The sequence below is a fragment of the Scleropages formosus genome, chromosome 15 (genome assembly GCF_900964775.1).
Source record: "Scleropages formosus chromosome 15, fSclFor1.1, whole genome shotgun sequence".
Taxonomy (NCBI): domain Eukaryota; kingdom Metazoa; phylum Chordata; class Actinopteri; order Osteoglossiformes; family Osteoglossidae; genus Scleropages; species Scleropages formosus.
The window spans coordinates 4,507,154-4,530,694 of NC_041820.1; the positions used below are offsets into that span (position 1 = coordinate 4,507,154).

General features: G+C 47.1%; 1 protein-coding gene across 1 annotated transcript in view; it reads left to right on the plus strand.

Annotated features, from left to right (window-relative positions):
• Positions 1-22,549, plus strand: part of dlgap2a (discs, large (Drosophila) homolog-associated protein 2a) — a 139,649-nt gene extending 117,100 nt beyond the window's left edge. The window contains exons 8-14 of the mRNA XM_029258395.1: positions 6,104-6,163; positions 9,962-10,314; positions 13,482-13,567; positions 13,960-14,372; positions 14,706-14,797; positions 17,515-17,667; positions 18,128-22,549. Of these exons, the coding sequence (XP_029114228.1) occupies positions 6,104-6,163; positions 9,962-10,314; positions 13,482-13,567; positions 13,960-14,372; positions 14,706-14,797; positions 17,515-17,667; positions 18,128-18,334 (1,364 nt within the window). The 3' untranslated portion in view covers positions 18,335-22,549. The remainder of the gene's footprint in view (positions 1-6,103; positions 6,164-9,961; positions 10,315-13,481; positions 13,568-13,959; positions 14,373-14,705; positions 14,798-17,514; positions 17,668-18,127) is intronic.
• The last annotated feature ends 992 nt before the right edge of the window (positions 22,550-23,541 follow it).

The following is a 23,541-nucleotide window of genomic DNA, read 5'->3' on the forward strand; positions in this document are numbered from 1 at the left end:
TAGCATGGAAAGTGAAGTAAAAGCCGGGAGGTGATGAACCAACACCTTCCAACGGCCTAAGATATGGGTTCAAATGTTGCGTTTACTGAAGACGACACTGTGACGTCCCTTGTTTTTACGTTAATTCTCTCGCTCCCTATAACGTTTTAAAGACGCAAGAGCAAAGACCACTGCAGTTCGGTAATCGGAGAGCGACATTTGCTCAAAGCCCAAGTGGCAGAAATCATGAAGGCAGATGGTTCACTCTTGCAGTCCTTCCAGATCACCTGGACAGATATTGCTTGTTAATTTCTTCATCTAATTTGGGTTTTCATCTGGGATTTTTGTAGTACCACAAAATGAATAAATGAATAGCATTTGCTGATTGAAGAAACAAATTCCCGATTAAAAAATAATAATGTAGCTAAATTCAAGTTTACACACTTAAAAAATATAATAAAGATGCTGTATTCACTTTGATATATTTTTTTATTTGTTAGATGTTTTCCCCAAAGGATACTAAAATCAGATGCGTTTTAATGTCAAACATGAACATATGTAACATATGTAATATTTATTTTAATACAGTTGAGCGCCAAACTTTAATTTTTGGATTTTTAAAGTATATTCTGACTTTTAGCCAATATTTATACATATGTGTGTACATTTGTTTTTTGGTTTTTGTTTTGGTTTGCACACATATTTGTCCACATATTTCACTGGAGGTCTTCGGCGAGATGAAGTCCATATTGTTCATTATTACAAATAGTTGCGAGGTGTTTTGAAAACGTTTCCGTATATCACGTAACACTGTGCAGTGATACTGAATGCAGGTATCACATCCGTTGTAGTTTTTTGGGACCAGCCAGGAGCAGGCAATGACTTTATGATAAAACTTTAGCATGACTCAGCAGATTTGAAAACCACTGTGGGATTTACAACCTGTTCCACACTGAACTTTTAAACTTCGTAATGTTGCATTCTTCTCCCTCTTTTAATTAAAGTAAATCGTGCCCCAGTCTAGAACAGGTGAACACGTGGCCTTGACAGGTGCATCAAAGCGAGTTTCTTGGTCAAACGAAAAACTACCCAAGCCGATTGCAATAGATCAAACCAAACCAAACTCATTATTTTGGTTCAAATGAGACCTTTTTTTTAAATCAAACAAAACTAAAACCATTTTTTGATCAAACCAAACCGATCAAACCAGTCATTTGGAACGAGAACAAGCCCATTCTTCTGAATTGGGCCCCCATTAGTTCAATGATTGTCTTGCAGGTTTGGATTTTAGCCTTTCCCTCCAATGGCTGTGCTCAGGAGCCAAACATTTCCCGCTTTATAGAAAGAGGAATGTTGCCGGTTGCTTTCCCTTGGATTCGGGGAACCACTGTGCCACTACACCTCCGCTCCACGTGTCTGTTCTTCGGACTCTTCGCGGACAAATACAGAGCCTTGCTCGTGTCCGTCAGTGTCGGTCAAAGGGGCCATTCCGATGCTTGTGGTGGGGTGGGGGTGGGAGGGGGTCGCAAATATTAATTTACTCTTGGATAAACCTGAATGTGTACGACAGCCTCCTTTTACAGTGGTGATTCCAGAACTGAGGTTGACCCACTGGCTCGTGATCCCCACGAGAGTTTCCTCTGACAAACGTTTTGAACTCCAGAAAACTCACAATCTCCTTTGCACAAAAGAACTTACAGGATGCGACATTTTAAATACCTGTAAATGACTGTTGACTTTTGGCTCTCAGCTTTAATTAGAGACAAGCTGCTGTGAATCTCAGACAACTGCAGTCTTCCTCTGGACACTTACTGTCTCCTCCTCAGTTCAGCTCTGAAGGAACAGGATCTCAAGGCTTTTCAGGATCACCTTGTGGATTCTGACTATGACAAACAATGCGGAAACTGTCACAAACGTAGAGCTGTGTACCCCTCCGCACTGTGGACTTTTAGTGTAATTCTGGCTCAGATCTCACATCTGTATGACAGGATCTCAAAAGTCTCGCCAGGGCCAGTAAGGATATGTGGTACGATGTTGGCCATCACTGTTAATAAGTTCCATCTTTTACTGCTTGGCAGAGTTCAGGAATATTAATTAAATTTGCCCTTGGAATGTTATCAACCCTGATTGGTATTGAAACTCTGAGAGTATGAGGCTGGGATTATTACATTACGCATTACTCAAATAAAATGTGAAATCCTAACTGTCCATCTATCTCCAGGAATCTCAACGTTAAAGATTACTTCAAAATGCATTTTTGCATTATGGGGAAGAACAGTGAAATTTCCCCGTTCACGTTTGCCAGAATGGTTCCCTCCTTTCTTAACGCCCTTTCTGGATCCTTTCTACAGCTAGAAAGCAGAGCTCGTTGAGACGAGACCATAACCAGCTCTCCTCATTTCTTTTAATTTTCTATAATCCATTTCTTAGAACTTCTTACATCCACTTTCGCTTTTATCTCAACTCAGAGCAGTGAGATGAATAAAATGTTATGTTCTTAGGAGTTACATTTTCCCCCGAAAGGAACGGGATTTGAGTATGGCAAAAAAAAGATAATTATTCTATAAACTGTTTCTTATGAAGTTAAGGCTAAGATCTTCCATCTTTTTTTGACAGTATGAGGTAGTATCTATGCTCCGGTGTCCAAACTGCTCAGCCGTTTGCAAGGAATCTTCACGAATGTTTAAACTCATCCTGTTCATGATGCTTGAGATCATTGTAGGATTTATCTGTTTGTTTATGGCTAAACCTGACTTTGAAGAGCACCAGTGTTTTGAGGGCATGTTGAACAATGTTTCCTTGCCATTGATCTTCGCTGAGGATGAGGTAATACCTGCGCCACCCTGAATGTCAGGGCAAATAAAGAAAACCCTTATCTCATCATAAAGAATACACCAGGGCACTGAATGTACTGTGTGCAGCTGGTAAAACCCTTTTCTGTATCAACACGATAAAATGACACTCTTTTTCCCCACAATAGCACCACTGTAGCAGCACGAACGCATGCCGAATGTCAGTTTGTAGACCAGGTTTGCACTTGTTTGCTAATGTGCTCCTGAGAGCTCAACTCAAGCACCATTTGGGTCAATATTTGGGTACTTCCAGGGCTGAAATGTTGTACTCCCACCAGTAAATCTCATCTGATGTGTGACAATGACTGTACTGTCATAGAGGACTTTTTCTAGTTTCGCCCCCTACTATTAACCCATGGTCATAATGACATAGGGTGTCATCTTTTGATGTTCCGTAGGAGGTATTTCAATATATATATATTTACCTCATCCAGCTATTATGGCCATACTTTGTGATGCCAAGACCCTACGATCTTGATGCCGCCACAGTTAAACTATTGGCTCTTCTGAATTATTCTCTCAGAATCATCCTTAAGGGATCAGAGCTCTACTCTGGAAACCAGAGCACAATACTGAACTAGAGAGAAGCAATTCTTCCAAGAATATTCCCAAAGGAAAACACGTGCAACTTTGTGTGGAGAGTATTTTCTCGAATAACAGCAATTAAAAAATCAAGCATCAATAATTAGATTGGATTAATGGCTAGGATTAAAGAAGTCATTAAAAGGACTTGGAAGTCAAGTATTTCTGTAACTACAATTACAGAACAGTAGGTTCAGTTCATTTCAAAACAGCATTTATCAAATTTATTAAGCATTAATACTCATATTTTAACTAGGGTCTGTAGGCGAACAGTTTCGCTTAAATTTTGTTCTCGAAAGACCTGTGTTGTTACAAAAAACTGAAAAAAATTTAATGATTCCAAGCAAGTCTGTTTTTCATCATTTATTTTTCATTTTGTGTTTGACAGATGCAAGTGCATCGATTCTGTCAGCCAGTGTGAAGTAGCACCTAAGCAACCAAAACTGAACAGCGAAAGGTGTGCTTACAGTAGTTTAATATCAGTGAAAATTTCTGAAAACTGTATATTTTTTGCTTGTTTGATTTTTTTTTTGTTTGTTAGCAAAGGAACATTTTATTATGTTGGTCTCTCAATTCCTTCTTTCTCAAGGATATTTTTACAATCTTCTGAAAATCCTGTGGAAGCAAAATTTTAAACTTTTATGTTTTGTATGAGTACCAAAAATGGAAAGATTATGATATAATCTCAGTTTACATTTTGGTCTATTAGCTGTGATGGATGAAGTACTGGAAATGTTATATTGCTTGGCCGCAAAGTCACATTTCAGAGTAATTGGTGTGGTCAACGTCATACTTATCACAATCTACAGATTTTTGAAAATTTTGAATGAACTGTCAAATTTAAATTCAAAGTTGTATTTCAGTCACACAGAGAGACTCTGCTGTGATTTTTACATTTATTAAGGTTCTTACTGGGGATATTTTCATGCCCCTACGAACCAAGTCTACCACCATTATCCTTGTCTTTCAGTGTTTTGTTACCCTGTCTGTGAGTGATGTCCACGTCAAAGAATGCAATGAAAAACTGTGTTTTGGGTGGTGCTCCTACTTACGTGTCTGAACCCTGACGGGGTACATTCCAGATTTGGTGAAAATGTCATAAGGAGTGCAGTTCACTCACCCAACTCCTACACTGAACTTCGAAAGTCAATTCTACTAAGAGTCTGGTGGGGAGAGGTCGTTTTGTGAACGTTTGCATTACCATTTTACAACGCCTCTAATTCCCAGATTTGGAAGTCTTCCATGAGACCCGCAGAGGACCCGAAAGTGCTGACTGAGTGTTAAGTGTTTAGCAAAGGCAAAGACAGAGAGACGTTCCGGCCGAATCGCGGGGCTGTCGAGCTGAACGCGATCAGTTGTTATCCCACGCTGGGATTCACCCCGAAACATCCACTTCAATGAGAGGGTTACAGCAACTGGCTCAGACAAGGTCGGCCTCTCTAGTTGATGAATCAAGAGGGGAGTGTGAGATCGGTGAACTTCTCTTTAATAATTCATTGACATGCCAAGCCAGAACGTCACAAATAATAGAGGCTTCATGCTGCCTTTGTAGTACTTTGATGTGAGACAGCTATTAGTAATAACAAATGAATAGATTACAATTCTTCATGTTTTACCTAACATCTAAAATCCAATAGAAATTCTTTTAACACTGTGCTACGACAAAAGGCACATTTTATTCATGAGGTGCATTCATTAGAATGTTCCCGCAACTTTTGTAGGACCTTGCTTAGATATACTGTTTTGAATATGTCCCCGACACACTATTTAATACTTGATTGTATCTGTCATGTCCAAACGTCATCACAGTGAAAACTCATTCCTTTTGTGAACCATCTGAGATGCCATGATCACCCTTGCCATTGCCTTCCATGACACTGAAATGAGATGAAAAGAACCGTGCTTGCTTTGAGGCAGCACTCGGGTTCGAGCGGCAGATCACAGGGCCCTACCATGCTGTGGGGGTGGAGCAGCCATCGCTCATAACGGTCCCCAAGGAGACACAGAGACTCCTGAGTCAATGAGATTGAAGAGGGATATTCCGAGTCTGAGGATGGAGCACTGGGGCTCAACTTGGCCTTGAATCATGCAGTAGAGTAGCACTGGAGTGACATCCCACGGCAATTAACAGTCTTGATCGTCAGTTAACACACTGAATACGTTTTAAACAAGTTTAACGACTAAAATGTTGATAGGTGAATAGAAGAAAAAATCTGCAGCAAACTTCCTTGCCAAATGAGTTGACACTTTGACCTCTTTCAGTTGATCTGTGCTGATATTGACATGTCTAATGTCTTGTGTTAGAGACAATAAAAAGGGTAAATGCAATTACTCACTGACAATGGTGAATAGCTTCAAATACATTTCCAGTCATATGTGAATGAAATCTGCTTTATAAATGTATTAATTCACTCTCACTGTGCCTTCTCTTTGTCTATACCTCAGTCTTTTGTTGTCTCTGACACGTGTTTGCAGCCCTTTTATATGTCTTTCATTTTGTTCTTGCTTTGTCGTACCGTTGTCAACCCTCCCGTTTGCCCGTGTAATAATTCGTAGATCATAGAGTATTTGTATTTATAGATCAGCAAAACCTGCAAATGTCATTCGAAGCTATTTGCATTTTCATGAGTGTGCATTCTGAGGTGGCAGTCGGTATTACCATGGTAACAGATGTGCACCGCCCCTTCTAGGGATCCAGTTCCGTCTCCCCACTTCCTGTGCCGCGGATCGGACTTCCCAGCAGCCCCCAGGTGAGGTGTTCAGCACATCGCTGCGTCATGGGCTTGTCCACAAGCACATAGTTCACCTTCCACATACGTTCATTGCCTTTATGCAGTAAACAAAGAGACAAAGATAGAACAAAATAAAGAAAATTTTTAAAAAATCATTTAATAGTCTTTGGTGGCCACCTGAACATAACCATAAACATCATCTCAGAACATTTTGCGTAATTAATTCATTTTAAAGAGCTCTTCACAGACAATGACCACAGGTGTTGTCTTAGTCTTTCTGTTAGGGTTTGGGTTAAACTTTCATTTAATCATTTCTCGCAACATTCTTTTTGCTAATGACTTTCAAGGGCTTTATTAGAAAGTTTGCGGCCTCACCGAAATGTCTGCCTGAGAAACCGTGTGACGTGTCTTATTGATTGGCCCGGTCCAAGCTGTTACTGCGCAGGTAGATTAGAAACGCGCTTTGAATGTGAATCGGGCCTTCCCCACCCCATCCTAGTTAGGTGCTGTGGAGGAGGCGTGAATCGAACCATCGAACCCGGGGGTGGAGAGGGCTCCGTTTGCGCAGATGCGGCGGGTGAGCGATGACCCATCTGCATTCATGAGCATCCCCCCCTCTCCGCGGAGAGCTATTTTTAGCCATGACAGCCTCACGGGCCTTGCGTCGGGGCTGCCGATGCTTTCGTCGAGTCACTTAGGGATTTATGGGCTTTGACTTTCCTGGAGTTCAGAGCGGGACATGGGCGTTCTTCAATGAGACGTGGTGTTGGCATCTTGGAGAACAGCTGTCACTGTCAAGCCGACGTCGGCCTTGAGGCAGACGCTTTCGAAGCATTTGCTGTTATTCATACTTTGCCCCCTTACTCAGATGACGCTTTTATCCCAGGAACCTTACAGTTTTACTCAGCTGAGTTTTCGTTTGTAACTGATCCATCTTCACTCAGGGTCCCTCCTCGAATGGGATCCGTCACCCTTACGGTTACAAATCGGTGCCTTTAACCACCGTGCTTCCTGCTGTCCCGTGTTTCCTTTGTTGTTTTGATTTCCTTTGCGTTCCTTGAGCGGACCACAGGTTTCTGGGACCCTGGAATACCGTGCGAGTGCACTAAGATGAGGCCTGAGCATTACTGAATAAGCACGCTCACTCCAGGCACCATTCAGCCTTGATTAGCCTTAATGTTGTTTACATAATTGCTTGCCTTACATCCCGATGTCTCATCTAGCTGTAATGTAGCCATTACCGAACCAGTGGCGAGTGCCGTCGTGTGATAAATTGCGTGACTTTGGGCCCTCGAGGCCCGTGTATTCTCCAGAACTCCACGATGAGATGTGACACAGAAAAAAACAGAGACACACAGCTGTCAGGAGAAAAAACATTTGTGCCTTATCTTTCATTCACGCCTCACAAAGTAAAGCCTTTAACCAAAAATATGATCCGTACCGTTAAGTCCGATCGGGCTTCGGCTGTTAAAGTTTTATTTCGATTAGTAAATGCTTTTTAGACCTTAGAAATTCCCAATAAAATGTTTTCCATTTGGGATAATTCAAAGTCTGATTTCTAGAAACTTCAAGAGAATGCATTGTATCCCTACGGAACGCCAATGTTCGGGATAATTTGCCTTCAAAATTTCCCTTTCCTTTTAGTAGGTGAGAGTGATAAATTACTCTAATGTGCCTTATCCTCTGGGAGCAGCCCGTGCATTATCTGCTGCCCACTGTGAAGAGGTACTTTCTTCTTGAAAGTCTTATACATGGCAGTTAGAGGACTGCAGTGGGGACTGTACCGTACCATATGGTACTACCAGTACATCACGGGCCATATGGTCAGCCTTCACTCGCATACTTGGGCAGACATGAACATCGGTGGTTTTGTTTAAAAGTCACTCACATGCTGGTGTAATGTGATTAACTGCTGGACACAAAGATGTTCCCACCCCCAGCTTTAGAGGGGCTCCCTGCGTGTCGCCCGCCATGCCACCTGGCTGTGAGCCAGCTCGAGTGCCACAAAAATGGCAGCTGTGAGACAGCAAGTACACGGTGCCAGGCTGCGGGGAGAACGGAGCTCCAGTCACGATGCTGTCCCTCTGGACCCCCATTACTTCTCTGGCGATGGCTATTTCTGTCACCGTGCTGAATCACCGTCGCTCACCCCCTCCCCGTTCTCACCGCTGTCTCCGTCATGGCTTTCTGGAAATAGCTCCTTTTGAAAAGTTAAACCGTGAACGGCAAACAAAGAGGCCTGATGAATTTCCCCGACCCCAAAGCACTTGCTGAGCCGCAGAGATGATCGTTGCTCCTCTCACACCAATGAGCTGGCTGAAAGGGGCCCGTGTTTTTTAAGGGGGGGGAAGAGTGGTGGTAATTGGGAGCAAAGTAACTGAAATGTCACATTGACCATGTGAGAAAATTGATGTTAAATGCCAGTGTTTATCCAGAATAAAGTTGGTTGTTAAATGGCGTTTAACTGGTCTTCCCTAACGACTCAACGGGCCACATTTACAGCTGAATGCAAGTCAACAGCTTCTTACCTTCTGGGTTCAGCAGGAGGATCGAAGGTCAAATTCCAGAATCATATTCACTGCAAACTCAATGCTTTGTGTTGCTTTAGCAAATAATGTCAATCATTCACGTAGAGTGCTCTTGTGCTCTACCCTGAGTTCTGAGGCTGTTTCGTGAAACCAATAAGTGAGACCATTTAAATAGAAAGTATGCGTCTTGAGTATATTTATCAGTCAGTCTTTTAGGCCTTGTTCTCCTCGGCTCTGTCTTTCTTGTTAGTTTTGGGATTCCTGGTGGATTCGCTTCCTTGCATTCTATTTTATGAATGTATTCGAGATATATAATTATAAGAAGCTTAACGCTGTAAGTCGCTTTGGAGAAAAGCGTTAGCTAAATGAAGTAATGTCATGTAATGTCTTGTAATGTTTTTTTGTATGAGTAAATATTCATACAAGCGGCGACAGTTGGTCGTGTAGGGGTTAGAGCTGCTGCCTTTGCACTCAAAGGTCGCAGGTTCGCGTCTCGCCTTCAGCTGTAATACCCTTGAGCAAAGTACTTACTCTCAAAATGGCTCCAGTAAAAAAATTAGCCAGCTGTATAAACGGGTAAATAATTGTAAGCAGCTTAACAGTGTAAGTTGAGTTGGAGAAAAGTGTCAGCTAAAGGAAGTAATGTAGGTGTAAACATGTCGGATTATAACGGTGAAGTACTGAGAGCTACCAAGAACCTGGGTAGGGCTAAGGCATCACACACTCAGCAAGACCCATCTCCCAAGCAGATGGCACTAACTTGAGTTGATAAAGAGTTACAGAGCTACTGTCTCAGAGCTCTCTTTAAAAGAAGGCCGTATCAAACCGAAAACCATTTAACTGTCGAGTCCCCCTCCGAGGAACACGTCCATATTCTCATTTGCACTTGAATGGAAAAGGATCCATCGCAACATGCTTTGCTCATCAAAATGTCGGGAGGGAGATGTCTTGTCAACACGAGAGGGTTTGTGATTACGACCCAGAAGGAAGGGACCTACTGGGGGGGGGTGGGGGCAGGGAAGCAAAAGCAACTCATCACAGACCTGTCCCACTGGTCATGCTGTTGTTCTCCTTAAGCATGCTTGTCACGGATTCCTGCCACTCGCTGTTTATCCTTCTCTTCTTATCCATTCTCAGCGCGTGTCCCGTCATCGTTCATGTGCCATGGTGTGCAAGTATAATCGAAGGTGTCCCAAGGGTGTGACATTTATAAATGAGCACCTGGACAATATCTTACAAGGTTCCCCACTTGACTAAATGCCTTGTTATTTCTTCTCGCTATTTTTAGCAGTAACATACACCCCGGGATTTAAGAAGACCCCTCCGCCTGTGCCCCCTCGCACCACATCCAAGCCCCTTATCTCGGTGACGGCCCAGAGCAGCACAGAGTCCACTCAGGACGCCTACCAGGAGGGCCGGCACCCACGTGGAGGCCTGTGGGCCACGGATGCCCTGGGTCGGGCGCTCTACAACTCCACCGACAGCCTGGACAGCGGCAAGGCAGCGACCATGGCCATGGAGGCAGGCATGCGGCACCCATCACCTGAGAGCCACGTGTCGGTGTTAACCTGCGACAAGGCCGTGCTGGTGTCCAAGGCTGAGGAGTATCTCAAAAGTCGACGGTCCTCCATCGGCATCCAGGTACCTGCATGCGCTGTCTCCTCAAGCCCACTCCTCGACCGCTGCCTCTACCCCCCCATCCTTCAACTGCACTGGCGGGGTGTTTTTCACAGGAGTGCGTCCTTGCCAAGTAGGATCGAAACAAAGCACCCCTCCTCCGGTGGCATAAACCCCTCCGAAACACAGCCATCAGGCCACTCCAACACCGCCGTTATCATCAAAAGCAGCGCGTCATCACCATTAGAATCCTCTTCGCCGTTATAAGCATATGTTTAGTGCCATTAGTGTTGTTATGTTGTTAAGTATCATTTTTATGTGTATATTATAAATAGTTTGCAGCCTGCATCTCTTTCCTTTGTTCTGAACGCTACAGTATGCATTTCCTCCTGTGATTTGATTTTCATAAGCGTCATCTTTCTGCTTCGGTTCTCGCAGAGTCGGGAGTGATGGATCGTGATTTAGTGTCGGGAGGCTGATTGGCCAAGTTAAGGACTCTGGAATGCACATGTGCAACAGAAGAAGAGCAGTCATTGCAGCGGCTCCGATTTAGGGCGTTAGCGAGCGGATTCAGAGCCGGAACCGTGAGGACAACCTCGAACATGCTCTCTCATTTTTGATCACTTAAGGCTTTCTAAATGAGTGTTCACACCTGCTGTAATTGTTTTTCATTGACCAACGATGACTGTCGTAGGGGTTTAATCCCTCTGGCCATACCGTAGTCATCCCTCTGAGCTTCTCATGTGTAACTACAGCAAAATCCTTCACTCTTTCCTATAAATGTAGTCTATTTGAACTTCACTTTCTTTCAATCATGCACCCAGGTTACAGATAGCCATGGGTTGCATGTGATCTCATTGTCCTCTCTGCAATGGCACAGAATAAGCTGTGACCTTCCAGCACCTGCCATGGGGACCTTTGGCTGCAACAGCTTCAGTGATACCGTGTCTGGAGGTATTCAGTTTAGATAATTATATAATACATATTTTCAAGATTTAATGAATCCCTTTCTGAAAAGTAGTTGCCAGAAGCAAACCACTTATGATTTATTATTACGGTGGTGTGAATATCATTGACAGAGGGCAAAGGAATAAAACATGAGTTATAGCTGAGGAGAATCTGAGTTTTATGGTCCAGGCTGGAGGGTAGAGCATGGCTGGTTGTGCGGTGATGGAAATGCTCACCTACATGTACTGCAGCCCTAGCCTGACCAATAGGTGCCATATTATTGTTTGGTCTTCCACTGGAAACATGTCCAAACCCTCATATATTAGACCACCTTTTGACACGTGCACAGATAAATCAGTCTCAAGTGTGAAGAAGCCATGCTGTAGTGTGGGAAAGCGTTTTTCAATCACGCCCTGCAACATGTGACATTTAGACATGAGGACCTAGACAATATCTAAGGCTTGCCATCAGGAATGCAAGGGGCGGAAATTACTGTTGAGACGTTTGGTAGACTGAGTCCTGCTCTCTTTCCATGGCTAATGAAAGCCGCTTGAACAAGAGAATTACTGAAATGTCACTTACTTCTGGAAACCAAAGAGATTGAAGACCTGGGTTCATCGGGATTCCGTGGTCATCCACCGAGACAAATTCAAGGGTCAGATCATTAACGCAGCTGAGATAAAGGTGTGATTTTCTTCACGATGCTCAGGATTAGCAGAATGCAAACGGATTTTAAATTACACGGCTCATCGCCGGGGTAAATCGTCTCTACGTCAGATTCCTACAGCTCCTCTAACTAGCTTTTGCTTGAAGTGTCATTTTTACTGGCAAGTAAAAAATGAAGTGTGTGAAGCAGTTTCCATTAAAACTGTGTGCATCAATTAAACTGCTAAGCATTCAGGTTCGGGGTGCAGCCTTGCCGTTGTACCTTCAAGAGAGATACCTGGAATTATTTCCTCCTGTAATACAGTTATTGTGTAAGGTAACCATGCTACATCCTTGTTTCTCCTGGGCTCTGGGTTAAGATGTAGGTTTGAATCCAGTTCATTCTGAGCAGAGTTCGCATGTTCTCTGCATATTTGCATGGGTTTCATCCCACAGTCCAAAGACGTATGGAAGAAAGTAGCGATAAACTGCTTCGATACCTTGCATTAGCGTGGAAACCGCTTGAGTGGTCCTCAGAAGTCGACTTCAACTCAATGGCCCTTACTGTAAGGTAACCGTAAGTGTTCCCTATCAAATAGCACTTCTCTATTCTAAAAGCATCCCGGTATTGCAGATCAGGAAATGTACCTGCAACCTAAAGGTTCCTGGTTTCGATACCATTCCCACCACCATTGTAACAGTCTCTAGTAAGGTACAAAACCCCACAGTATTCCAGCAAAATCCCCTTCTGTATAAATAGGTAGAGTTTTTAAATCTCTTGGAATAAAAGTGTCAGCTAAGAAACAAAGAATAGTAATAAAAGATGTTACATTTACATGCAATGATCCGGCAGAGAGTGAATTTGAGTCTTACAACTGTAGCAGGAGAGCAATCAAGGGGGAGGACCAGTGACATTACATTTTTAGCAGATGCCTTTCTCCAAAATGACTTCCAATGAACTCTATGTAGTGTTATCAGCCCACACACCTTATTCACTGCAGTGACTTACACTGCTAGATATACTACTTACACTGGGTCACTCATCCATACATCAGTGGAGCACATTCTCTCTCTGTCACACACACTATGGGTGAACCTGAACAGCATGTTTTTGGACTGTGGGAGGAAACCAGAGCACCTGCAGACATAAGGAGAACATGCAAACTCCACACAGACTGAAAGGGGATCAAACTCACATCCTCTCACACCCCCAGGTGCTGTGAGACAGCAGCGCTACTCGCTGTGCCACCGTGCCGCCCGATGAATGATCTTGCCGCCGTGTATTTCTCAGGACAAGGCCAGGCTGTCATCCCTCATTCTTACTGCACATGTAACACACTTTCAGGGTTTCTCCCCTACGTGTGTGGCGGCTGCGGAGAGAGGGTGGTGTTTGTGGGTAGGGCCGTGCTACATTTGTACCCCATCTCTGATCTCTTAAATTTATTTATTATTTGCACCAGAAATGTAAGCACAAGGGTCCATACTTCTTCACTCGCTTTGCTGTGTACGTAAATCACATGACTGATTTACACCAAACACACAAGTCAACCAATGAAGTCCTTTGCTAGTCCGACTGAGCTGTTCTGTCCTTACGTCAGGTGGAGCCGGTGACCGTCTCGGAGGCGGACGTGCGAGAGCTGCCAGAGTACCACTCGGTTGGCGTTCAGGTGGAGGGCGACAAGCGGTATGTATTCTGCGTCGCTGGGGGCAGAAAGGCCTTCTTCTCCGAGGAAGCGCAGACACACACACACGTGCGAAGCAGATGGAAACACTCTGCTTCTCTCTCAGTGATCTGTGTTTCATTAGCATGAGAGGTGCTTGAATGAGCGCACGCAGTGACACGGTGAGATAACCGCACTGCAGCTCTGCGTAAGCGGACTCGGAGCCACAGGGATTCAAATGGAGTTCAGTCAACAGAGGCCTTATCTCACTATTTACTGTTCACGAGTGGCGGACGGTCCTTTATCTGCCTGTATTACCTCTCCCCGTGCTGGTGTGTGTTGACCAGTGTGGGTTCTGTGTACTTTTGTGTGTGACTGTGGGTGTGTGCGTGCCACTCCCCCCCCCCCCCCCCAGGCACGGCCGCTTCAAACGATCCAACAGCGTGACGGCAGCAGTTCAGGCGGACCTGGAGTTGGAGGGCTTCCCGGTCCACACGGAGGACAAGGGCCTGCAGTTCGGCAATTCCTTCCAACGCCACTCGGAGCCCAGCACGCCCACCCAGTATGGCGCCGTTCGTACCGTCCGCACCCAGGGCCTCTTCAGCTACCGCGAGGACTATCGGGCTCCGCCTGAGCCACCCAGCAGCCCGCAGCCCGAGCCCTGGCCAGTGGAGGTGGCCCGCAAGCCCATCGAGACAGGACGAGTGTCCCCGAGCCACCGGGACGGAAGCTGGTTCATGCAGCTTCTCCACACGGAGACCAAGAGGCTGGAGGCCTGGTGCAAGGAGATGGAGCGGGAGGCCGAGGAGAAGGACCTGTCCGAGGAGAGTGAGTGGGCCTTGGTCTTCACGAGAACTTGGTGGGGTAAAGAGATGGTGTGGAATGTGAGGGTAGCAGGTGGCAGATTGCTGAGAGCTTGAGCCTTCTAACCAATAGGGACGGAGTTCAATTTCTTGCTTCTCTTTGATCAGTCGCTTTGGAAAAAAGTATCTGCAAAATGAGTCATTAGTATTGATAATTAGGAGTGGAGTCAGATTCCTAGGCCATTCAAAGCATGAGTGTGGCCTCGCCTTCCTATGTGTCTCCTGTAGATCTTGATAGTGGAACCTGTGTTGGTCTCCTGTATACCTGCCCGGCTGAACCCGTGTCCGTGTCTCCCAGTTCTAGGCAAAATCCGGAGCGCCGTGGGAAGTGCTCAGCTACTCATGTCTCAGAAATTCCAGCAGTTTTACTGGCTTTGTCAGCAGAACCTGGTAGGTGGGCTGTTTTTTTTACTGGACCGTGTGCGTATGTGTGTGTGTGTGTGTGTTGGTAGGGTTGGGAGGTGGATTGTCTGTGTGTCCACGTGTATCTCTGTGTGGCTGTGTGCTGGGCTCTCAATCCAGAGAGCGCTGCAAGGTTACTGCACCGAAAGCACCTGAATATGTAACGGCACTGACTTCCACAGAGCATAGAAAATCAAAAAATCGATAGCGATCTGGGCTCCATTCTGGAGATGAAAAAGTCCTAAAGAGAATAATAAGAAAGTGCGTGTCTCATATTTTCTTCTTTGGCGCACACAGAGGTTAAGCGTAGAATACCGAAATATCGGCGGCTTAAAATAGAACCCCAAAAAAGCCCCCCCCCCAATCCCGCTCCTGCTCCCGACCGCCCGTATCATTCATCCGGCACTCTCGGTTCGTCCCAGACGTTTGAAATGTGTTTAAACTCGTCCCGGAATGCCTAATCCATTATGTCTCCGCTCTTAGGCCTCCTTATCTATCGTGCCGAGCCAGAAATCGAAAGTCTTTCGATAAGATATCGTGAAGTCGTGAAAAAAGGTGCCGCCGTATGCAAAAGTAGCTGTCATTTTGAAAGGCAGATCTTTTGTTTCAAGTGCAAGTTTCCTTGCCGAGAAGCTCTCTCTACAGGAGCGTTTGCGGTTCTCCTCCTTTCAGCGCATCCGAGTCCGCGGCGCCACCCCGTACCTTTGAGTACACGGCCCTGCGCCACAGGTTGACTCCCGTCCCACGTGCCCCTGCGCCTCAGCAGACCGGGACGACGATCGAAACGCAGTCCGAACTCCGCTAGAAACGAGGTCCTTACTTTAAGGACTTTTAAGGTCCTGACTTTAACTGTCAACATGTCACGGTCAACAGGCAGTTGGGCTTGCGAGCTGCCGTTAGAACACAGGGATCTCCTCGGGGCCCGGAGCCGGGAACCAAAGGGCGGAATCAGAATAACGAGCTGCAGAACTGCCTGTGAACGTGACGTCCTGTCCGATTCCACTGTACTCTGAAATACCATGTTTGTAACCTGTCGCTAATCGCTACGACCGTTAGCATTAGCTCTGCCCAACCAGCATTTTCCTGATTGAACGGTAATATTGCAGAAGATCAGAGCCTCGGTGGTTTTCCCATGTCTTCTGCGAAGGGTCTTCTGAAGACGTGACATCGAGGTTTGGCACGTGTTAAGGTCAGTCTTTCTATTGGAATACCGCACCATGTCTTACCTAAGGTACGAGGTACTGGCTTAGAGAGGACAGTTTCGGAAAGCAGTGGCAGGTGTGCGACGCAGGTGCGTCGCACTTCAGACAGGTATGTGATTCAGGTGAGCGGCTGGAGTTCTGCGGCCGTTCCGTGACTCCACGTGTCAGATCGGGTTCGCGACCCTTCCCATCGCTCTCCTCTCTCGGTTTCTTGCCACCCCCTTTCCGCCGCCGAGCGTTTCGGGAGTCCCGGCGGGCCACGTACTCGTCGCGCGTCTCCTCAACTCCGCCACAGGCCCCGCGGGCCGAGCCGGGCTGTCGCGGCGCCGTGATGCGTTATGACAGCGCGGGGTCCGGAGGGCCGCGCGAGGCGGCGAGAAAAGCCGGAGCAGATGACGAGCGCGACGCTGGGAGGCACCGATCTCATTTCATTGAACCCGGAGACTGCAGCTGAGGGTTCGACCCCAGGATTCGTTACCTCCATTTATTTTTATTATTTTTTTTGGTCGATTGGATATTTCTCTCACGGCTTGTCTCCCCTAGAACCCAAACCGAACAATCTGCTTCTTCATTTTCGCAATGAGTCACAGCGCAAGGCTTCGCCCGCTGCATCAGGTCATTAATTACTTTCACCTCCGCGCCGCCGCGCGGTCTCGAGCGGATGCTCTCGGAATGCGTGTGAACGGAACGGCGGGCGCGCTGACGTTTCTCCGAGACGCAACAGGGCCATCTGCCGGCTGCGGGAGGAGCTGCCGCGGACTCGGAGGATCAAAACTCCTGCGCTAACCGCCTGAGGGGACACATTTTCTCGACACAAAATCCATTATCAGGACATTTATCCTTCCTTGTGTTAAAAAAGCCTCGGGAGACTCAGCGTGTGACCCTGAAAGTGTAGGTGACCCTGAACACGCTCCTCTAATTTCCCAAGTAGCTCCCCCACCACATGTGGCCGGTGGCCACGTGTCAGTGTCTTCACACACCGCCTGATTGTCAACACCCCCGTGAACGGGAAGTTGCGACTGAAATCCGGTTGATTAAATAGAAATCGATCGTAAATTGAATTAAATTCACTTTATTTTTCATAGCAACGCGATTGTGTGATCTTCCCATTGGCCTCGAGCTGCTGAACTTCAAATATTGCAGAGACAGACTTGTAGCAGGGAGTGTAGCTGTTAGCACTGTCGCTTTGGAATAGAATGACTTGGGTTCAAATCCCTGATCAGGCCACAAATCCTGCACTGATACAGTTAAAATTACCCTGGTGTATAAAAGGGTAAATTTTTGTGAATAACATCACGAATCTGACGCTGTAAGGCCCATTGGACAACGGTGTGAGATACATTAAAAAAGGTAAATGAGAAGCAATGACAGCAATACACATTTTTTTTTTTTTTTTTTTTAAAAAAAAGTAGGATTTACTTCTTAAAATCAAGCTTTTAGACCAGTACAGCTGGAACTGAAAAGTGCGATGTGGACCCCCCCCCCATGGCCCCCTTCTGTCAGGACCCCAGCGCAATGCCTAGGCCCACCTCTCAGGACCTGGCGGGATTCTGGGACCTGCTGCAGCTGTCCATCGACGATGTCACCATGAAGTTCGACGAGCTGCAGCAGATAAAGAACAACGACTGGAGGCTCATCGAGAGCCCGGAGAAGAAGGTGAGCATCCCGGCATCTAAAGGAGCAGCATTTCGCTTCACCATCAACGGCTCTGGAAACGCGGGCGCTGAAACTACACGACCGTATGTATGAGCCGCGGAAAAACACGATAAGCAACCCAATTTCATTTGGTTTATCGCTGAATGAGTGACTTAAACACATTTTCCACTCAAACATCCAGATTTTTACTTGCTCACCAGCTCAATCAGAGTTGACAGCGTTGAGCGGTTATGTATTTTCTCAAACTGCATGTCTTTATGATTTCTGACACGAGCGCCGCTGTCAGATTATAACTGAGCTGCGAAGCCGTACGGACGGCAGTAAAGAGCTGGATCACTTGTCCTAAAATACTTCCTGTTGGCATGTAAGTCGGCCGTCAACCCAACAGCCATAGAAATGACATCTTTCTCTCTCCCTCTCTCCCTCCCCGACCTGGAACGGCGAACCCGCAACGGCAAAGCTGCCTCCCCCTGTACCAAAGAAGACCCTGAAGGGGCGGGCCAGCGTGACAAGAGAGAAGTCACTGGAGCTCCCGGACAGGCAGCGGCAAGAGGCGCGGCGGCGGCTCATGGCGGCCAAGAGGGCCGCTTCCTTCCGCCAGAGCTCTGGCGCAGAACGAGCTGACAGCATCGAGATCTACATCCCTGAGGCCCAGACCCGCCTCTGAGGGCACATCACCCCGTCCTACCCCATCCCCCGACCCGTTCCCCACATATTCACGTAGAGGTCGCAGCTTTGAGTTCGATGGGGCAGAAACGCAAAGTCAATATCGATCGACATGTGTCATGCAGTATATGGCCCATCCCACCCAATAACCCCATCTGACAACCCCACCCAGTCCTCCGTGCTGCCTCCTCCTTTCCCACAGTGCTGTTTCATTCCATACGTAGCTTAGGAGCTCACCCTTCACTTGTGAAAGGATTCCGTTCGCGTACCGCGTTAAACACTGACGTCCCCCGCGGCTTTTACCGCCAGCCATTGAGCCTGGAGAGCTGGATCTGTATTTCTCTGCCTCTTAGTCGCTTCCTAGGAGGTTCACCAGCAGCAGTGGTCTTGGACCAGCGCCTGAGGGAAATGCCCATTCAGCTCTGGGTCAGGGGGTGGGGGGCTCGGACGTCTTGCCTTCATTTCGGAGATTGTAAAATCAGGCGCTGCACATGTCCCTAGTTTCACGATTCTTTGGAATTCACCCATGAAAAACCCTTAGAAGATCACGCCACGACTCGAGTAGCCTCTCAAAAGTGCCACCGTTCGATATACCTCAGTCGTGCAAGTCGCGCCGTGACGAGGGATCGGCCCCTGCTTCGGAGGCGGCTCTGGACAGCCCGCGTGGGTTTGGGAAACACAACATCTCCCTGCACTGGCATTTAAAACAGGCCATCGGCCTCGCTCCCTGCGGGGGGAAATGAGATATGAAAAAAATCAATAATCAATGTCTGAGTGACATTTATGTTAGAAAGCCAACCTCTCCCACCTTCCTCTATTTTTTCCCACTGAAATTTCTTCTGTATCCATATCTATTCCGCAATATTGTTCTTTATCCCTTCATACTTCATTTCAGCAAAGCATTGCAGTGAGATGTATGTGTACATTTGTATATACATATATATACATAAATATATGTATGTGTATACAGTACATATGCTTTATGGCACTTGTTGGAGGAGTCGCAAGTCATTTAGTTCCTTAAAAGCTGAATGAACAATGTGTAGAAAAATACATTTTTTGCGCCTTGTATAATATTCCCGTTTGTATTTCCAAAGGAAATGTAAGCAGCGAAGCCCACTAAATATTGTTGCAATTGAATTGCAATGGTAGACACGAAGACTTTGTCAAGTTCATCATCGATTTTTACCCCCACTCCCATTGTCCAGTTCCACCCCTTCCTAAATCCCGCACTTGTAGCATTTAAATACTGTGTGGAAAGAGGTGACGGCCGTCGGGCGGCTGCTCTCACATCTGCCGACGGGGATGTGATGGAAGTCGAAGTCAGTAGGAGCTTCTTTCTCTTCCAAGGGCATCTGAGCCCGGCTGCCTTACCGAGAGCCGGCTGGGCGCTCGTGGTGTCGTGCGGGAGCTTCTGAACTGCGGGCAACACACGGCCACCCCGACGGGAAAGTAGCAACGGGGAATGCATACGCGCATCATGAGCAACACATCCGCTGCCTTCGGGTCCCTGGTTTAAGTCCCTCTCAGAAAGCAGCGATGACAAAGCAACACAAATATCAGAAACCCTATAGAGAAGGTCCAGAACCTCTGGGCCAGCGGGACACGACACCACGAGCGGCAGCTTCCACTTCCGGTGGGCTTGCATTGAGCGGAGAGGAGGGCGCACGGGGGGCGGCGGCCTGCACCCCTCCGACCCTCCTTCGATGCAAATCCGAATTAAAGAGGTGTCAGGACTCCTAAAAAGCTGCACACAGTAGAACAGCAGAATCTCTAGGTCAAGCTAGTTGGGTGTTTGTTGGAACAGACTCTCTCTGAGAGCACACTGCATTCGAAATGTCGTGAATAACTGAAGCATATTGCTTTGATCCATTTCGCTCCTTAACGTTACCGTATACACATCGAGATCTCGAGCGTAACTTTGCCTCTGTAGTCTGGGTCAAACGTGTAGGGCGGCTCAAACACTTTTAAACAACTTCTAGCTTAATCAACAGATGAAATGGTGCTGCTTTTTACTCAAAGGATCTTGTACTGATCCAGTCTTAGGTGAACAATTTAAGCCACATGGATTTAAATGGGAGAATATGTTCATTTCCTGTGTATAAATACATCTGTAAAGAATTTATTTTTTAGGATGGAAAAACCAAGGAATTGCGTAGATATGTGCCAGATATCATGTCTAAAAATAAAAAAAAATCAAATATGTTCATTCCGCTTATATTTTTTTACGGCTACCAAGCAAAGAAGGGCATAGTGTAATTGCTAAGTTATACGTCGGTAATGTAAGTTTTTGTCGGCCCTGTCTGGGCTTCGAAAGAGTGTGACGAACGGCCCATGGACCGGACTCGTCTGTCCGCCTGGAGGTGAGGGGTCACGCTGTTTGTGGGGTCGCTTTCTCAGAAGGGCTGCAACGCAGGTTCAGCTCAGCTCAGACCTGATATTGACCCTCGTGCTTGTCTCGATTGCTGTTTGGATCGCTGCGCCGATCCGCTATCATCTCAACGTCGTCATGTAGACCTGCATCTCGAATCGCAACGGACCGCGGATACGGGGGACGCGACATAAACACGCACAAGGACGCGTGGGGGTGCGTGAAGGTGCCTGTGCGTTTACAGCCAGGTCGCCCGCCAGCTTTCGCAGCCCTTCGGAGCTCCACCTTGTCACGCGTGTATAACTGAAGATGCAGGTCTTTCGGGTTAAATCTGGGGGCTCGAGATGCTCTTTTCTGAGAAGAGCTGTCAAGGTGAGGAGGGCAGCTGAGGATGACACTTTCATCCTTAGAAGGTGGCTGTACGACACGGGGACCATTGACTGCATCGGTGTCCGTATCCTTCGCTGGCACGAGGTCTCCGTGGAAACAGAGGATTCGGCCACAATCTGAGCCACGGCACATTCCGGCCAACCACACGCTAAGGGCAGGTGTCCAGAGGTTCTGTGTTTGTTACGTCTGTTCTGTCGCTCTTCCGCCAGCGAGGGTCATTTGAGGGGGCATGGACCCCAGCTTTGGCCGGTTCAGGTTTTGCTGCCTCACCGGACGGTGGACGTGACTGCAGCAGAGGGGATGGGGTTCTGTGGAAGAGCGCAGTGATGGTGAACGTGTTCCACACCATGCTTTGCATCCTCTCATCCCTTCTTATAAGTATTCTTAATTTACCAAACAGCCTTAAAGACAAGCGTACGCAAAAATGCCTTTGAATGTACCGGCCCTATTGTGCAAAAATGGAGGGAAATGACACGGGGACACCCCATGCGGACCATCCCGTGATCTGAGCATGAGGAGGCGACGCGTCTCACCGCGATGTGAATATCTGCTCTCCCACTGAGGATCTTGGGGGGTTTTCTCCCCGTGCGATGAACGCGTTTGTTGCTGAGCTTTACGGTAACTGTGGCGGAAAGAGACGTCCCAAAATGCGCAGCACCAAAAAAAAAAGAGGGATACGGCGCGTGGACAGGGTGACGCGGGGACGGCAGCGTCCGTCGGAGGCTCGTGGCCCGGAGGCGTGCGTTCCGAGGGATGCGCTGCAGCATCCGGGCGAAACGCTCTCCCGCTCGTCCAAATATCGACGGCAACGTAAGCGACGTCGAGAGGCACCTGGGCGCACACCCGAGCGCAGCGCAGCGATGAGGACCCACCCTGCGGACGTATTATATATACGTGTATAGTCACATTTACCCATTTAGCTGGCTTAGCAGTGAGAGCAATCCAAACAAACACCTTTTGTGACATATTGGTATAAGTATCGCATAACCCTTAGTACCAAAATAAAATACTGCTGTGCTCCATAACGTCATCTTGCATGTATGTAGGTAGAAGTTTAGAGCTTTCTAATATTTTTATGGAATTTAACAAAACATCCAATTAACGATTCACTGCAAACCCAGTACTTATAAAGGCTTACAAGTAGAACAGGTCGCTTTTCAAAACTGATTTTCGACTTTTTCGTTCGCGAACTTCATTTAAACGCATACTATTACAGCAATGTATACGTGTATGTTAGACACAAGAATACATTGTTCATGTTTGATTTCTGCTAAAATTTAGCTGTGTTGTATATAGCGGTTATATTAGTAAGACAAGTTCTTTAGGTGCCTTAAAACTGAAAATATTACAACTACTGAAATAACAATCTGAATCATTTCAGAGGAAAAGTAACATGCCAATGGTGTTGTATTTTTAAAGGAGTTGTTTTATTTAAATGGGGGGCGCGGTGGCGCAGTGGGTTGGCCCGGGTCCTACTCTCCAGTGGATCTGGGGTTCGAGTCCCGCTTGGGGTGCCTTGTGATGGACTGGCGTCCCGTCCTGGGTGCGTCCCCTCCCCCTCCGGCCCTACGCCCCGTGTTGCCGGGTAGGCTCCGGTTCCCCGCGACCCCGTATGGGACAAGCGGTTCTGAAAATGTGTTTTATTTAAATGAATACAAAATGCTTACGGTGAAGCCCAAAACTGAACAAGCTCTAAGGGACACGATCGGTGGTCAGCAGTTAGAATAAATTTTGTTTGTCCTGAAATAGTGCCACGAACTGTAATTTGAGGATGCCAGAGCGGACCTTTTATTTCCCGGGCTTAGGGAGCAGAAGCACGTGCTTCTGCAGACGCACCTCAGTGGTGTACAGTTACCCTTCGCCGCGGGCCTCTCGGTATTCATTCCTCACGTCATATCGCAACTTCGAGAAAACCACATGCTTTGAGACACGTCACGACGGAAGGAGGAAATGACGGAAAAGGGACTTGAACGGAGCGGACGGGGCTGCGGCGGGAATCAGAGCGCTGGCTCCTCCCTCCTCGCTCCCGGTGCTTAACGTCAGCCGAACTGATTCGAGCGACTCGAGCTGAGCGATTCGCCGAGCCGACGAGAGCGTCGTCACTGTCGGTACGAAGTGCAATAAAGGTCCGATGACCCTTTGGTCCCTGGATCGGGATCAGAATTTGCCGGGTGCCCGGGGAACAAGTGGGCTGTCAGGGTGGTCACGTACTGTGTGGAGCTCTGGCGAAGCGAATGGCTCTGTAGCGTCTCATCTCATCTGGCTTTGCGCTCAGAAGGCCTTGTCTCGGTCGTAATGCTTACATACAGTACGTACAGTATAGACACATGGAGCACGGTAAAAGGGTGTCTGCGCAGAGCTCTGCTCCTTCTCCTCCTGCCCCATCCCCGCTCCGAAGGTTGCCGTGACAAGAGGTCCTCTTCCGTATTCAGGTTTCCCGAGAGACG